General features: G+C 39.4%; 1 protein-coding gene across 2 annotated transcripts in view; it reads left to right on the plus strand.

The window, feature by feature from the left end:
• rhbdl3 (rhomboid, veinlet-like 3 (Drosophila)) overlaps window positions 1–11,228 on the plus strand; it is a 75,054-nt gene extending 63,826 nt beyond the window's left edge. For both annotated transcript variants that reach the window (XM_005748961.1, XM_005748962.1), the window contains 4 exons: window positions 379–491; window positions 8,093–8,193; window positions 8,894–8,954; window positions 9,926–11,228. In XM_005748961.1, the coding sequence (XP_005749018.1) occupies window positions 379–491; window positions 8,093–8,193; window positions 8,894–8,954; window positions 9,926–10,197 (547 nt within the window). In that variant the 3' untranslated portion in view covers window positions 10,198–11,228. The remainder of the gene's footprint in view (window positions 1–378; window positions 492–8,092; window positions 8,194–8,893; window positions 8,955–9,925) is intronic.
• Window positions 11,229–16,976: the final 5,748 nt, after the last annotated feature.

Below are 16,976 nucleotides of genomic sequence, written 5' to 3' on the forward strand. Positions count from 1 at the left end.
GGCGAGGCTGCCGGACACTGGCGCCACCAGTGTAGGCTGTATAGAGGGTGAATGTAGCATCCATAGAAATGTATAAAAGCTGTACTTTCTAATGAGAGAACACTTCCCTGATGACTTTAAATTCCTCAAATGCTTGTTTTAAGTTTTATTTAATGCAACATAGGGTTCATTTTGTAAAACATGGTCCTCGTTTGATTTAAAAAGGAGGACAAAGTTGTGGTCTTCAAAATCCTGTTTCAAAACATTGAAAACACAAATGGTAAACTTTGAGGCCTCACAGTGTGACCTCAATAGCTCATGTGCCACTCACATTTCTGCAATGACCTTTTTATATTGCTACTGTATTAAGTGCAGGGTTATATATTTTTCATGTTACAGGATTGAACACCTGAGCCTGAACATGGCCATGCAGCTGCTGGTGGGCGTCCCTCTAGAAATGGTCCACGGTGCCCTGAGAATTGGACTGGTCTATGTGTGTGGTGTGTTAGCAGGTAGGTGTGTGGCTTCACTGTCTCTCTGCTACCCAGGGACGAAAACACAAACAGACATGGCGGGGTTTTCCCTTTCAGCTCCGTCGTTGTTCCATCTGCTTGTTTTATGCATTTAATCACCTATCAGATTTCATCGTGTGTTGGTGGATACTGGTCAGGGAGAGAACTGTGCATATGTGTGTGGCATGTTCAGGACAGATGGTCTTCTGTTTCTGTCCTCCTACCAGACATGGTGGGATGCAGGGGGTTCTCAGAGCCCCTATTTAAGCCCCCGCATCCTCCATATTCATTCAGTAAAGGGCAGAGCAAAGAGAGTCATCTCAAATAAAGCTCAATCAGAGAAACACACACAGTAATAATGAAATCGGGGGGATGAAGAAAGAGAAACGTGATGAATTCTTAAACGCTAATAACACAGAGTCTGAAGAGGAGAGCCGGGATATGAGAAATGCAGAAATGGATGTGAAGCAGAGCTGGGCGAGAATTAGGAGAGGAACTACCAATGAGAAAGCAAAAGCGGACACAGCTTTGAACAAAATGTCACCGCTCCCTTCCTACTCCCCTATCAACCTCAAGCACTGGTGCAATTTGAGTGTTCAGGCCCGTTCAGCTGAGACAAAGCATGTGTATGTGTGAGCTCGTAAGCACCGTTTTTCTTCACTGAATCTGTGATCTCCAGCACAGTGATCAACCCCAGTGCTGTTTTCCTGTTTTTTTCCCCCCCCATTTTTTTGGTACCCTGGGGTGTCATTTTTAGCAAAACAACTGGAGTGGAAATATTGGGCTACTTTTTGAGACGAGACTTAGAAACATGATGCCTCGTGGCGGGAAATGAGGGTTTTTACTGATAGACTGAAAAAAAATGATTGTGTGATATGAATCGCAGCCGTTGAGGTTTTGTTTAATATTCATGAACATTTCTCTCTACACGTCTGCGAGCCCCCATTGTGTGTAAGAGAGTGTGTGTCTGTGCGTGCGCGCACAAGGGTCACTGACAAACACCCCTGGGGATACCAGCTGCGGCGGCCTGTAGCATTAACCTCACAGTGAAATGAGGACGGAGCACATAAATCACTCACACTTACATATGCACACAGACACACACACACAAATGTCTGTTAATTAGATATCGACCACCAAGAGGAAGAGGGGAGTTGCAGTGTGGTTGTGCCGGCTGCCATGTTTGCGTTTCTTGTGTCTGACTGAGCTCAGCAGGTAAAATTGGGCAGCAGAAAGACTCAAACCAAAATCTGTAATATTTAACAAGAACCGGATGTTTGTATATGTGGCACATATACAGCACATGTATTGTGTAGACTGTAGATTTATGATTATCTTTAACAGAAACTTTCTAATAGTAAACAGTAAATTAAATTTTAAAAAAGGAAGTTTTCACTGAGGTTTAATGTTTAGTTTTTGCCCCTTTTAGCCTAAATTATATTAATCTTTTACATTAAATTGCCAGAAGTGTTTCCTTACTATCTGTTCTCACTTACTTACTTTTATTTGCACTGTTGTGGATCCTACTCAGAGGTGCCTGTAGTTTTTTTTAACACGAATGAACCTGTTTGTGGAGTATTTGTATATGATTTCAAACATATGTGTAAAGGATCTTTAAAAGAATTACTGTGAGCTTTTTATTCTTTACACTAGATGCTTTTATCAGTGTAATAAATCAAATATAAGGCCGGCTTTAGATAGTTTTTTGTCTTTCAAACAGTCGAGGTCATTGGAGGGGCACAATTTGAACTTGTGCACAGGGACACATGGCCATAAACATCTATGAGGTCATCAAGCTCTGGACCTCAATTTCTATGTATTTATTTACTTTTAAAACGGTACAATAAAAATTGACATGAATCAGCATTTGAGACTTAAGGCGGATAATACTCTGAAGAGACTCTAGTGAGTTATGGCCTGCAATATAGCGCCTCGTGCATAACTCATTAGGAATAATAATTGACTGGTTTATGAGGAGTTAATCAAAGGCACAATAGCCATAGCCACTGAGCAAGTAATTTTTTCTCTCATGATATTTTCATTTGAAGTGAAGGAATAATTGACTATTTTTATTCTAATTTCTATTCTTCTTTTGCATTGTTTAATTTCTCATTGCTACAATGACAATAAAGTTTCTGAGTCTGTTTCAATTCAACTCAATGTAGACATACATGTGTACACAAAAGTGTTTTCAGTTTTTCTATTTTTGGTTTCGTTTGTATCACAACTCTACGAACAATTCTCTTCAGAACAACAGAGTGAACAATTTTAACAAGCTTTAAATCAATATTTGGTAAGACCACCTTTATTTATTTAGTGCTTGCTCATAGTGGGTCGTTGGATTGTTGAGGTTTTCTTTGTTTTCTCGGTTATATTGTGTTACAAAATAAAGCATCTTGAGGCAACTGTTGTTGTAATTTGCACTGAACTGAACTGAACTGAATTGAATTCTTCCACGTGGTCTGGCCTCTCTTAGAAAAGCTTTCATGCAAGTTTATTTATGTACTCTGGAGGAACAGTTCTCCAGATTTTTTGCTCTATATCTTTGTTTCTTCTCTGTTCTGTCATGGGATCATCTCTGTCAAGATGACACACTGCTTCCATAAATGTTGAGGTCTGGGTTCTGGGGAGGCAAATATAATGAATATTAACAAAAAAACTTTGAATTCCCTACATGTTTTGTTTGATTTGAGGCCATTTAAACATTTTAGCTTAATCCTTCAATATTAGGGGACAAACAGCTACTCTGTTGCTGCATAATGACACTATTAGGTTACTATGTGTTACTGGCTGAACCTATGTGAGGAAATATTGCATCAAACAGAAAAGGGCTCAGCTGGCACATACAGAGGTTAAGGCATAGTTCAGAGGTCAAGTAATGACTCAGAAAAGGGTGTCTGACCCTCTAGGGCTCACACACACTCTGACACTTTAATGTCATAGCTCCCCTTATGGAAAACAGACAAGAAGTGGCTTTTCAGAGCAAAGGATATAAGGCAGGTGCAGCAGTGGACAATGATAACTAAGACTCAGACGAGACAAAACAGACACACAGACAATAAAGCAGCTACACAAAGTCAAAGACTTGACTATGGGCACATGGGGGTCACTTACAAAGGGCACACACATAAAACACTACTGTAAAGGCTCGGTATATTCAGTTGGCTCAACATGCAGCCAAGCTGTTGATTTTTCTCATTATGAGCACTGATGTGCGTTATTATTTCTCCTCATGTGTCTGGCTGTTTCGCTGCAGTTTGGAAGAAGAGCCAAGAAAAATGAGCTGCCACTTTCAACTGTAAAACCTACAGGCCTCCTGGGGCCTGCTGAATGACTATGAGAGACCGTGTCCTTGTCTGTGTGTGTGTTTGTGTGTGTGAGATTATGTGCACACAGAAGCACACTGCTAAAATAATGTTATTAAACCAAGGTAATTACAGAGATGGAGGTCACCCTGCAGAGACACACTTCCAAAACACAGGAACTAGAAGGTGGAGCTGCTCTTTGTGTGTGTGTGTGTGTGTGTGTGTGTGTGTGTGTGTGTGTGTGTGTGTGTGTGTGTGTGTGTGTGTGTGTGCGCGCGCGCACACGTGAAAGAGAGAGAAAGAGAGATCTGTTAGGGTAGGAATCTGATTATCTTGTTTTTCAATTGTTCTTTTTTTATTTGTTCTTTTTTGTTTGTTAGTTTGGGTGCCAGTGTTTAAAAGTAAAGGATTAGATATGGGAAATGGCCTGTATTTGTATAGCCCTTTTACTAGTCCCACCTAGGGACCCCAAGGCGCTTTACACACCCAGTCATCCACCCATTCACACACACATTCACACACTGGTGGAGGCAAGCTTTTTTGTTGGTTTCTACTTTGCTTCAATGCATTTTTAATGACCTTTAGCCCAAACAGGACGGTGACTTTTCTGGATCATGTTACATATGGCTTCTTTTTTGCATACGAGAGCTTAAACCTGCATTTGTGGATAGTATAACATTTGTGGAAATTACTGGAAGTAATTCTTGAGTCCATGCAGTGATTTCAGTGACAGAATATTTCATGTTTTTCATGCATTGCCCCATGCTTTTCCCATCAAATACCAATGTTTGGCCTTATCCATTGTGGACAGAGATTTCTCCAGATTTTTGATGATATTATGTACTGTAGATGATGAGATATTCAAAATGTTGAGGGGCATCAATCTAAAGTTGTTCAACAAACTGGTGAACATCTGCTTCTCTAAGATGCTCCTTTTATTTTATTTTTTATTTTTTATTCACATTTTACAACATTTTTGGAATAAGGCATGTATGAATGATAAAGTATGGTGTAATAAATTCTGTACATCAAGGAGAAATAGCAATAGCAACAGAAATATAGGAGAAAGTAAAACTGAGCATTGATCAAACCGGGTTTTAACATTAATTTAAACATTGTGGGATTGGCCAAAGGTGCAGAATTATAGAAAATATCCAGTTCAAGAGTTTCCATTGCATTTTAAAAATTTAATTTGAATTTATTGGTACCAGTACCAGACATTAAAAAAATCGAATCTTCATCTATAGAAAGTTAATAAAGCATCTGTATCAAAATCAAGATGGTGAAGAGAAACGGTGGAGAATAACCCCATTAGATTTTCTATGCATTTGAGTATATGATGCACATTTTATTGTGTATTGCTTAAAGGAGAAATATGTAATATGTGTCCGTATTCGTACTTTGAGAACAAGAGTGGAAGAACATAGAGTGAATGTGAGAATATTTATCTGCATCTCCTTGTGCTCTCTTTCATAGTGTGGGCAGTTGTGTGTTATGTACTTTGCATCAATACAGTAAACATTCAGTGCCAAAAAGTGAAGGAAAGGAAAAGAGAAGCAAAGTGTAAATGAAGAAAGGAAATGAGTGAGAGGAAAAGGGACGATAACAGATACTGTAAGTGTTTGGACATTTGAATAGCCCAGCTAAACATGTCTGCCTTTTTTGTTTCCTTTTATTCCATCTCTTGTAAAGTGAGTGCTGTGAGAACAAATGTGTCTCACCCTCTGAATGTCCTCATGTTTAAACTTTGCTATGCGTGATTGGATCTTTTGTGTATGCAATGAATTGCCACCAGTTGCACAAAAGAGAGCAGCTCCTTGCTGCTGCCCAATTTGCTTGAATTGCTTTTGTCTTACATTAAATTATAGCGTGTGCTGTTGCGGTATGAGTAAGCCTCAGTTCACGGAGGTCTGTATATAATACACCCACATTAAATAGCTAATAGCAAAGCTGCCAAAATGCTATTCACAATAGATATTCAGTACACGAATGGTCACAGCTGGTGTGAAAGCAGTTTAAATTAGACATATTGTCAGAGTATTTCCTCCTGAATAAATTAAAACTCAAGACTGAAATATGTGACACAAAAATAAAGAAAGTCTTGTACCATGTAGCATTCTGTCATATTATAGAAAGTTTGCAGCATATGTACAGTTTGGTCCATTTCTAAGATGACATAATGTTTGTAATTTTGAGTAATTGGACAAAACTAACATAATTCCAAATATAAAGATTTTTTAAGTACTTCGATGAAACTCCTTTATAATCAATGACTTCCTGAAGTCTAGAGCCCATGGACATCACCAGATGCTGTGTTTCCTTCCTTGAGGACTTATCCCAAGCCTTAACTGAAGCCACTCTCGCTTGTTTGTCGGACTTTCTAACTTCAGTTTTCTATCTTCAACTTAAAACCATGCTCTTTTGGGTTGAGATCAGGTGACTGACTTGATTTTATTTCTTTGTCTTGAAACACTTGTGGATTGCTTTTGCTTTTGGGTCATTATCCATTTGTGCTCTGTAGCTCAATCAGCGTTGTAGCATTTAGCTGAGTAGGTGATATTGGCCTCTACACATTAGAATCCATCTTCCTGCTTCTATCAGCAGTCACATCAGAAACACTAGTTAGCTGGTTTCTATTGGCAGGTATACATGCACAAACCATAACATTGCCTCCACCATGTTTAACAAATAATGTCTGGTATGTTTTGGATCATGAGCTGTTCCGCTTCCACCACCAGCTCAGTTTTCATCTGTCCAAATACTTTTTTTTTCCAGACCTGTGCAGGGCTCTTTTAGAAAGTCTAATATGATCTTCCTGCTCTTGAGTGTAACCAGTAGTTTGCGATATGTTCTGTCATTACAGTACATTGGTAGTGGTTGTTTACCAATCAGAAGGTTGGTAGATTGATCCCCGGCTCCTCCAGTTCCCATGTCAAAGCATCCTTGGGCAAGAGCTGCCCTCAGCGTGTGCACTGTTAGATAAGACGCTTAGTCATAGATAGGTTAAAACACTGTATGAATGTTTGTGACTTGCAGTAGAAAGTGCTTTGAGTGCTCAAATTGAGTAGAAAGAGGCTATAAGTACCAGTTATTTACACTCATGAAAGTGTTTTGATTGTAGACCTTGACAATCTCTCTAGAAGGAAACAATTCTGCAATCATCAACTTTTCAGGCCTTTTGGTGTTGCTGAGCTGGTCAGTGCAGTTGCTGGCATTAGGTTGTTATACCTAACCAGATGCTAAAAAGTGTAGAATGCACTCTGCACAGACACTGTTTATGCTCCCAGATGTCATGTTTATTCAGGGCTCTTTGTGCAACAACCCACAGTCTGATCAGCGCTGGTCTCAGCTTTTCCAACAACCAGTTCTCTCGTCTAAAAGGGGAAAAAAGACCATCATCAGTCCAAACGCCACCAGCTGTGTTCTCACCTGCCTCCCCAGCACCGCCCCATTGAGCTCACTGCACCGCTCCTCCCTTGCAGCTGAGCCAGGGACCACACCTCCGCCACAAGAAGCAACAGCATGCACATACCTATGATTCAAAGTGGCAACTTTAAAATAGTTTTTAAAGGGAGGATTTATAGATATGAAAAAAATTGTTAAAAAAAAAAAAGCCTCTCGTATAGTTTTCTCAAGGTAAAGGAACAGAGGCTACAGAGACCAAAACATTTAGACTGCAGACATGTTTCTTTTTGCTTTGAACTTGGGATTTTTACAGAGGAGTCTGTGGGGGTCTGACTGAGTTGCTTTTGAAGCCGTCCTCAAGTGGCCTTTTGGGTAATTGCAGTTTTTTGTGCTTTCACACTGACCCCAGAGGTTGCCGGTGATACAGTCAGTGGTTTGGTTAAGTTTGTCTTTCCTCTAGTAATAAAGTAGTTTTTGTGACTGCCTGCTTAAAAGCTGAGATTAAAAGTACCTTTTTTTTTTCAACAGAAAGTATATAATTGATAGATTTGTTAAATAGAGTTAAACTGAATTAATCCTAAGGAAAGTCAGGGAGTTGAATCGCTTGAAAGTTTTCTTAGGTGTGGTTGAATGAAATCCTATATATTTCACTATTTTGGATACCTGTCTAATGTCACCTTTTAAATATCCCCTAGGCTTTGATCATTACTTCAAATTTCAGTGGCAGCTTTAAAACAGAAAGAAAAACCCCAGCGTTTGTTTGTTTTTAAACAAAGGTTTTAACAAAGATTGACTGAAAAGATCATTCTTCAATGAATTATCAGAAAGTAAAATGATGGCATCATTTATTTATAAATTTTCACTGACATGTGGCCTTTATCATCACTGCAGGGTCTCTGGCCGTGTCTGTCACGGATATGACGGCTCCGGTGGTTGGCTCGTCTGGGGGAGTCTACGCCCTGGTCTCTGCACATTTAGCCAATGTAGTAATGGTAAGTTTTCCATTTACATGCACATGCTATGTGTGCGCACATGTGTATCAGTGATTACCACATCACTCAGTGTTCCTGTCTCTACACATCATTGTCGTATCGTCAAAGTAGCCTACAGTGGCCCCTCGACAGGTGCCGCTTTATCTACAGATGCCATGCATTCCTCACCGTCAGTTTTCTCCCATTCCTTCAAAGATCAGAAAAGCATCTGAGCGTGTGCACATGTTTACGTGACAGAGTGCGAATAAAATGCATCCCATCTCAATGCACTCTGCTGTCCTTTGACTTCTGTGCCTACTCTGTTTGGTCAGCAGGTCATTAGACACATGTAGCAAATATCAGTCAAGGTGAACCTCTATTTTGTGCAGTGGGGTTCTCATTATGTATCCTGCTACATCCTTCACAGCATTCTTGAGGTCAGTATGGAGGAGTTTGTGTTCCTCCTCTCCATTGAAATCTTATTATCTAACACAGCAAGAACAGACTGGGGGTCAGAGTGTCTCTGGAGCATTTAAAATTGACGTGAATTCAGACAAAGGGCACAATCTAAGGTCATTTCAGGTAGTCATGCATGTCTGTTTGTGTGTGTGTGAGTGTGTATGTAAGGAGGACTTTCTCTTCTAGCAGAGTTAGTTCTGTCTTTATCATCAGAAATGTGTTTCATTATGATTTCTCCACTCTCTCTTTCTCTTCTTTGCAGAATTGGTCAGGAATGAAGTGTCAGTTTAAGTTATTTCGGATGGCCATGGCTCTGGTTTGCAGTAAGTCTGAATAAATATGCCACACTCCCACTCTTAACACTTCTCGTTCAACAGAAAAGTTTTGCTGTGTTACTACTTCAGCACCAGAAATTAATTATGTCAAAACAAATGTTCCTGTTCTTGAAAAAAAAAAGTGTTTATTTTCTCCAAATGCTACAATAATAAGCTTTCTGGCTTTGGAGCTTCAGCACATGAAGGATTTCTCGCTGCTAAGACACTATGATTGTTGTGATGCACTGCAATGGGGTGATGTAAGCAAACTTCATTGCAAGGCTAGATGGGATTCCAGGCAACCCAGATCTGACAAGTTCAAAGTGATTTTCTCCAAAAACAGAAAACAACAACTAAACAAGCAGCGAATCAAAAACTGTAGTCGTGCCAGATTCACTGAAATTAAACTAAATTTCCTCTGTTGCTCGTAACCTTTGACACACTCCATCCAAATAGCTGGGTGAGTTGCTTCCAGTCAGTCTTAAATCAAATAAAAATCCTCCCTCTTTCTGTTACTATCCTGCCACATAAACGCAGTAGCAAAATATGTCTGTGAAACCCCAAGAGGGAAAGTTGCACTAATATTGACTTTGAGTGTGTAACATGCTCATCCACTTGATTTGCAAAATCCTGGCTATTGAAGCTGAAGCCTCATAATAACTTTGCATAAAACTTCAGAATGTAATTTTGCAGCAGCACAAGGACTGTCGAATTTTTCACCCCCAGTTCCACTAGAAGGTTGTTAGGAGCAGATCAAGTCAAATACACAAGAGAAAGGATGAGAGCAATTGAAACTTGTATAACAAAGGTTCACTGTTGCTTTATGTCTTATTTTAAGAAATCTCGACATCCTTCTTTTTTTATCATAGCTCATCTACCTCAAAGTCAGGACTGTTTATTTTTAATAAAGTGCTGCTGTTTTCACCTACATGCTCACATCTCGCTGCCATTATGTCTTCCTTTCTCCTTTCTGTCCACAGTGAGTGTAGAGTTTGGTCGAGCAGTATGGCTCCGGTTCTACCCTCCGGCCTTTCCTCCATGCCCGAATCCCAGCTTTGTAGCTCACCTGGGAGGAGTGGTGGTCGGCCTGACGCTTGGTGTGGTTGTTCTGCAGAACTATGAGCAGCGGCTCCAGGAGCAGTCCCTGTTTTGGATATTTTTCTGTGTCTACACCTTGTTTGTGCTCTGCGCTGTTTTCTGGAACATTTTTGCCTACAGCCTGCTTGATGTGCGCCTGCCCCCACCACCATGAGTTGCTTATTAGAGGCACAGAAGACACTGTATCCCTTTTATTCCTGGCTGGATAAGTCACCCGGGCCTTCACTAACCGAGCCTCATCTTGAGCCAGTCAGAGTTGTCTGACAACCGCTTTACTCATACATCCAGTGCTCCGATGCAATGATACTTGGCATGCAGAAGCCCTCTGTGTTACAGTAAACTTTTTTGGACACGTGTGCTACGTTTTCTGGTTAAGCCTTACATTGGCTCACACTCACCATACAAGCTAATCTCCACTCGTTCTTTGTCTCCATGTCTGCTGGATGTTGGTGTCAAGAGTATCAACCAGTGGGACAGAAGGCAGAAGAAGAGCTGTCTGCATGGCCTGACCTTCTCTGCCTCTTTTCCCTCGATCCAATGGTGCCTATTCATGGAGACATCAGCCTGATGAAAGTATTTCTGCACAATTGCCTGTAGTGTAGGGTGACAGCAGTAAAATCCTACAACCATTTTCTGAAGGGAGACGTCTCTGAAACTCCTCTAAATGAAGGAGAGTATATCAGAACTTAGTCTAAGCTGGTGTTTTGTCATAATTACAAGCACCCCATGAGCATGAGAGGATATAACAGGCAACAGGATAGTCAATCTTCCCCAAGTTTCACAGGAAACGGAGGAGTGTGTAGGCACAGTTTACCTTCAGAGGTTATTATGAATTTACCGTTTGAAGGAGACTGTGAGTTCAGGGTTCAGTCAATTTGTGTTCGGCACAATTTCAACCTCAAACTTGTGTCTTTCGTGTGAGTGCAACAAATGTATCATTGTGTGTGCGAAAAGAAAAGAAGCGGAAGTGCCATTCAGGCTTTTTGCTTAAAAAAATATGCCAAAACATTGTTAATAGCAGCAAGAGCACAGCCCGTAACAAGTGTTGCTTTTTTTGACGTGAAATAGGTCTAATTTTTTCAGTTGAATGCTATATTTTCTCTAACAAATGTTTTACTGACACCAAGAAGAGTAAAGTTATTTTCATTTTAAGTAGTTTTTGCAAAGGTGAAAATAAAAATCTGCAAAGAGTTAAAAGAAGTTTATTTATTGAAATGTAATAAATACACACAGCAGTAAAGACATCCGGGCCATTCTGAATACATCTTTTTTTTCTTTTTCTTCATTACCAAATGTAGACAAACACACATGCCTGACCTCGAATACATCTGGGCTGGGGTTGTTTCCCTCTCAGTTCAGGATCAACTGGGCAAAGAAATCAATGGTCTTCTCATTAGTTCCTGACACAACTTAATTTGTTAATTGATTGAACCGAGACAGAAAGCGACCCCAGCCCCAAGCTGTAAGTCTTAAACTGTACTGTATTCTAACCTCATGTTACACTGGTAACTGCTTGGCACAAACATAATATAATTACATACAGATTAATATTTTAACATGTGTTTGCTGTTGATTTTTTTTTTTAAAGATTGTGATATTGGTATGTTGTGTAAATCGTCTGGTCGGTCTGCATTGTGATATGTTAGCTATATACTATATGTGTCCTATTTAAAGATTGATTATTAATGGCCTGGGATTGTATATAATAAGGGCTATGGCACAAAACTGAATGAGGGGCAAATCACTGCTATTTTAACATTGTGCATATTTTCTAGATTTGATATGTAAATACTGGAGTGCATTAAACAGTTTTATACAGAAACAAATACTGATGTATTGGATTTTTGCAATCTCTGTGATAGACTGACAGCCTGACCAGAGTGGACCCCGCCTCTCGCTCTGTAACACCTGAGACAAGCCCCAGTCCACCTCTGACCCTGAACTAGAAAAGTGGTTAAGATGACGTATGGCTTGATTTTGCCCTCTTCTGTACCAGTTTTTTTTAATGATGCTGTTTGTCCATCTGTCACACAATTTTACAATAATATATTTTAGCAATGTAGAATCTAAATGTGCCCAACAATAAGTGTACTGTTCACCTTTGTTGTGAGTGTTTGGACTCATGCATGCCTTTGTTATTGTTTTTCCATTTGCTCGGGGTGGCTCCAACTCTCTGTTACTACAGCATCCTGACAGCAGGTCATAGCACTTTCTCAAATATTTTAAGCCAAGAAATATCTTGACCAAATAAATTTGTTTCATACATGGATATATATATACACACACACCGGACTGATCAAATAAAATCATTTCAAATATTTTAATCAAAGATTGAAACACAAAATGCCAAAACATTTGGCAGTTGGATTAAAGGAGGAGGAAATGAAGTACAGACCAGCAGGTCTTCTTTCAGCTGCATCTTCTTTTGGCTGCTCCTGTTAGAGCAGGGGTAGGGAACTCCAGGCCTCGAGAGCCGGTGTCCTGCAGGTTTTAGATCTCACCCCGGGTCAACACACCTGAATCAAATGATTAGTTCATTACCAGGCCTCTGGAGAACTTCAAGACATGTTGAGGAGGTAATTTAGCCATTTAAATCAGCTGTGCTGGATCAAGGACGCATCAAAAACCTGCATTAGAGATTAACTCATCATCTGCCTCCATCTCACCCTGTCCCAAGCGTCTTCCTCTGTCACACCAACATTCTGCATCTCCTCCATCACTCCATCGATGAACCTCATCTGTGGTCTTTGTATCCGCATGTCTGATTTGGCAAAGATTTTACGCCGGATGCTCTTCCTGACGTAGTCCTGCCCTTTTATCTGAGTGTAGGACTGACACTAGGAGTGACACTAGGAGTGACACTGGCTTGTGGCCCGTCCTGTGGATGGCTTCAATGAATTTAGAAAAAACATAAAAAAGCAAACTAAAAAGTAATTAAGTAAAATGTTATTTCTATAGAGCCTTTTTAGACAAACATCACAAACCACAAAATACCACTTCTCATCTGAGGTGGCATGTGGGTTTAGCATCCTCTGATGTGCTGAACTTCTGTGGACTGCTATTAAAAAGTCAGCTAAACTAATGGATTACACAATCAGATTACTAATATTAAACTTTATTAGTACTAGATAAATTTACAAATATTGTGAACTTTATTTAAATAGAAAACAATTCACCGACAAGCTATCATTGAAAATATAAGTTTGTATACTTATTCTACTTGTATACTTACACCAGGGAAAGGAAACACAGATAAAAGGGTTAGTTATTGCACTCATTAACTTCTATCCTTTATTTCACTTCAGTGACATCAGTTAAAATGATTTTGTTTATTTGGCATAACCAAGATTTCCAATCTAATCTTTATTTTTGTGACTCCCAGCTTGGACCCTGCCAACAACACTAATCAATAAAACACCATAACCTCAATCTTTGCGTGTGTGTGTGATCATTTATCTGTACAATGTGTACAATTTATCCATGAGCAAATGCTGTTTTGTGAAGTAATAAAGAGGAGCTTCACTGCACACATTATGAAATAAAAATTACAACAAAGGAGGCCCTGAAGTGTTGAACAGCTGCTCAGTAGAAATGGGGAAAACATTTGGCTTTCAGAAATGCAGCAAGTGGTTTTCTCAGTTCCCAAACATTTAAAGTCTGTAAAAAAAACAAGTCCCAAAAAAAATAAAGAAACGCAACGCCAACCAACCAACCCGGGGAAAAAAAAAGATCAAATAAATTAAAAATGACCATGACATTCATGCCTATGATGATTGTATTTAAACAACTTTCTTTGGAAACATTAATGTCGGTTGATTCAGTATCAAGGAAGGAAGGACAGAGGATATTGTCCAATATCAAAGAAAAAAGTGCTCAAACTGAGCAGCTTTAAAACAGGATTATGTGTAAAATGTAAACTTAAAAGTTGGAGGAAGCGATTATAGGGCCATACAGAGAGTAGAGAGCTGGGGTAAGAGCCTTTGTGAAAAAAAGCAGATGTCAGAGTGATCAATGAAATGTGTGAGAATACAAGAATCAGCTATAATTCATTCAGAGAAGGGACCCCTTAAGCTGTCACTGAACATCTTCTCTGTCTAGCCGGTACAACCATGGAGTAGCAGTTTTGAAGGCCTACGATGAAAAATTCATTATGCAGCCAAGGAAAGCCGCCTCAGTTGTGTTTCCCCTTCATAAATCTTTCCTTTCAGAGGTAATCATTCACCTTGATGAAGAAAACGAGAGGCCGCAGGAAAGGAAAATCTGTCTGGAAACATTTGTTGCATCTCAGCATTTATGCAGCCTGCTGCGAGAAACACTTGTTACTTATTTATCCTTGTTTAAACATGAAGGTGCACACAGAGACAAGTACGAAGTACACTTAAAGGACCAAAAGTAATGAGGAGTGATAAAAATATCACTATTACATTGCAGTGGGTCAGTCTGGACTTGATTTTAAATACTGGGTATTGTAATACATTAAAATTGTCAATGTTGTTACACCTTATTTTCCTGTTTGGGTTGATTACCTAACGGTTACTAAACCTCTCAAATACATGTATATTTGGCTCTAAATTGTAATGGACGATAAGCGTAATCGACACTGTGTGTTGGTACAGATAGAGTAACCATCGAACGTTTTCTAATGAGAGCGTTTCCTAATGAAATGTATATATAAACCATTACTAACAGCTGTTCTGGAAAGCCTTTCCACCCAATTTCCACAGCCTGAAACCCCCAATGTACTGTTCTTGAAGTACTATCGCCACCTAGTGGCCAAAACAAGTTGTGCGCCGTTCTATTTCATCTATCAGTGTTACCTGAGCTTCCAGCGTCACCGGTCAGAAATCTGTCAATTTCTTGTAAATGTGATCTATCAGGATGCCTTGGAGGGAATTTATTACATCTGGGACAAAAATCCGCCGCGTCCACAATATGGGTTCAAATTGAATGCAAAATATATTTTTAGTTATAACTAAGTTGGAAATTCAGAGAGAAATCAAATACATGACATGGCATTACATTTTGAATCTGAAGGGCTGAAGACACTGTTGGCGACTGGACTGAAAGTGGAAAAATCTGTGAATGATGGAAAATTTCTCTGACATTAAATCCTCTGTGTCTTTTGCGCATGTAAGTAAACTCTTGTGATAATTAACTTTTATAAATTATTTATAAGATAAGTGATGAATGTTTAGCTGGCTAAAAGTTCATATTCATTCATAGTTCACAGATTCTTGTTAGGGCTCATCAAAATGTAAATAGTTTATTGCATTTAACTGTGAACATGTATTTTTACTTCATTTTTGAACTTTTTAGGCTAAGGAAATCGCATACCTACATGCACATACCCCAGCAAAATGCAGCACATCTTGCTACAAACCCCTTTTGGACTTAAAAAGACAAGCAACAACAACAACAAAAATCCAAGGAGCTGACAGGAGAAAAAAAATACTGCTGTCTGGGGAGGTATTTGCTGGAAAGGAGCTCAAGAAAGTGTCGACACTTTTAATGGCCAGACAGGACTTGGAAAGCTTTGTAAAAGCAGTGAAAAACAGTTTGATACTATGTGCGAGGAGACTGACAGAAAACTGAAAGAAAAGGAGAAGTAAGGTTGGATCTTAAAAGAAAATCTGAGCATCCAGCCGAGTGAGAGTGAGAAGGTCAAAAAACACCAAGCGACAGAGTGCAAACAAGGCAATGAGGTGAAGCTGTCACTAAACACAACAGCAAAGCTGGCAGGGAGGTGCGGGGGGGGGGGGGGGGGGGGGGGGTGACCATTGAGTTTAAAACTCTGTAGGAACACTGTGGAAAAACTTCATCCAAGACAGCTGAATTTTCAAACTTGAAATGATGGCACTGGTAGAAAAACATTTGGCCAAGCTGAAAACAATTAAGTCGAAACACCACCAGAGCAAAACTGAATGCCAGAAAAATTTCAAAGCTTTGGAGGACTGTCTCAGATGTGAGCTGGCAGCAAGAAAGAAAGAAAGAAAGAAAGAAAGAAAGAAAGAAAGAAAGAAAGAAAGAAAGAAAGAAAGAAAGAAAGAAAGAAAGAGAGAAAAGGCTTCAGAAACAGAGAAGAGACAATAAAGAGAAGCAGCTTTCCATGGTGAGGAGTTTGTCAACATGGTGAGAAAGCTGGAGCAGGAGATCAAGCTCATCAGGCTCACGAGCCATGCAAAACGCTGAGCTAATGCCATTTTACCTCATCGTTTGAGTTACATGATAATATGATGGATTGTAAGACTTTTTCTTTTCAAAATGAAAATAAAATGCTTTGTGTGTCTTTTTAGGAGCTTACCTTAAAAACTGACGAAGGCAAAGCCGAGATGAAAAGGGAGAAGGCTAGAAATGGAAGTAGTAGATAAACAGAAGAGATTAGGAAAGCATGGACATAAAGTGAAAAAAGTTGAAGAAAGAGCAACATAACAGGAATGCAAAAAGAGAAAAAGAAACAGAAAAACAGAACAAAAAATAAGGAGAGATATAAAAGAAAAGAAGGAGGAAAGCAGAAAGACAGAAGTCTCTCTTCCTAAACCCCATTTTCCCTTTTACTTAGTAACTGCAGTTAGGTCCATATATATTTGGACAGAGACAAATGTTTATTTTATAATTTTGGTTCTGCACATTACCACAAAGAATTTTAAATGAAAACACTCAGATGTAGTTAAAGTGCAGATTTTCAGCTTTAATTCAGTGGGTTGAACAAAAGATTGCTGCCAATGACAGCCTGACATCTTGAACTCATGGACATCACCACATGCTGTGTTTTCTCCTTTTTAACACTGTCAGGCCTTTACTGCAGCAGCTTGTTTGTGGGCCTTTCTGTCTGAAGTTTAGTCTTGATCAAGTGAAATGCATTTGAAGAATATTCCACTTCTTTGCTTTAATAAACTCCTGGGTTGTTTTGGCTATATGTTTTGGGTCATTGTC

The sequence above is a fragment of the Pundamilia nyererei genome, unplaced genomic scaffold, assembly GCF_000239375.1.
Source record: "Pundamilia nyererei isolate P.nyererei 1_Seehausen unplaced genomic scaffold, PunNye1.0 scaffold00234, whole genome shotgun sequence".
Taxonomy (NCBI): Eukaryota; Metazoa; Chordata; class Actinopteri; order Cichliformes; family Cichlidae; genus Pundamilia; species Pundamilia nyererei.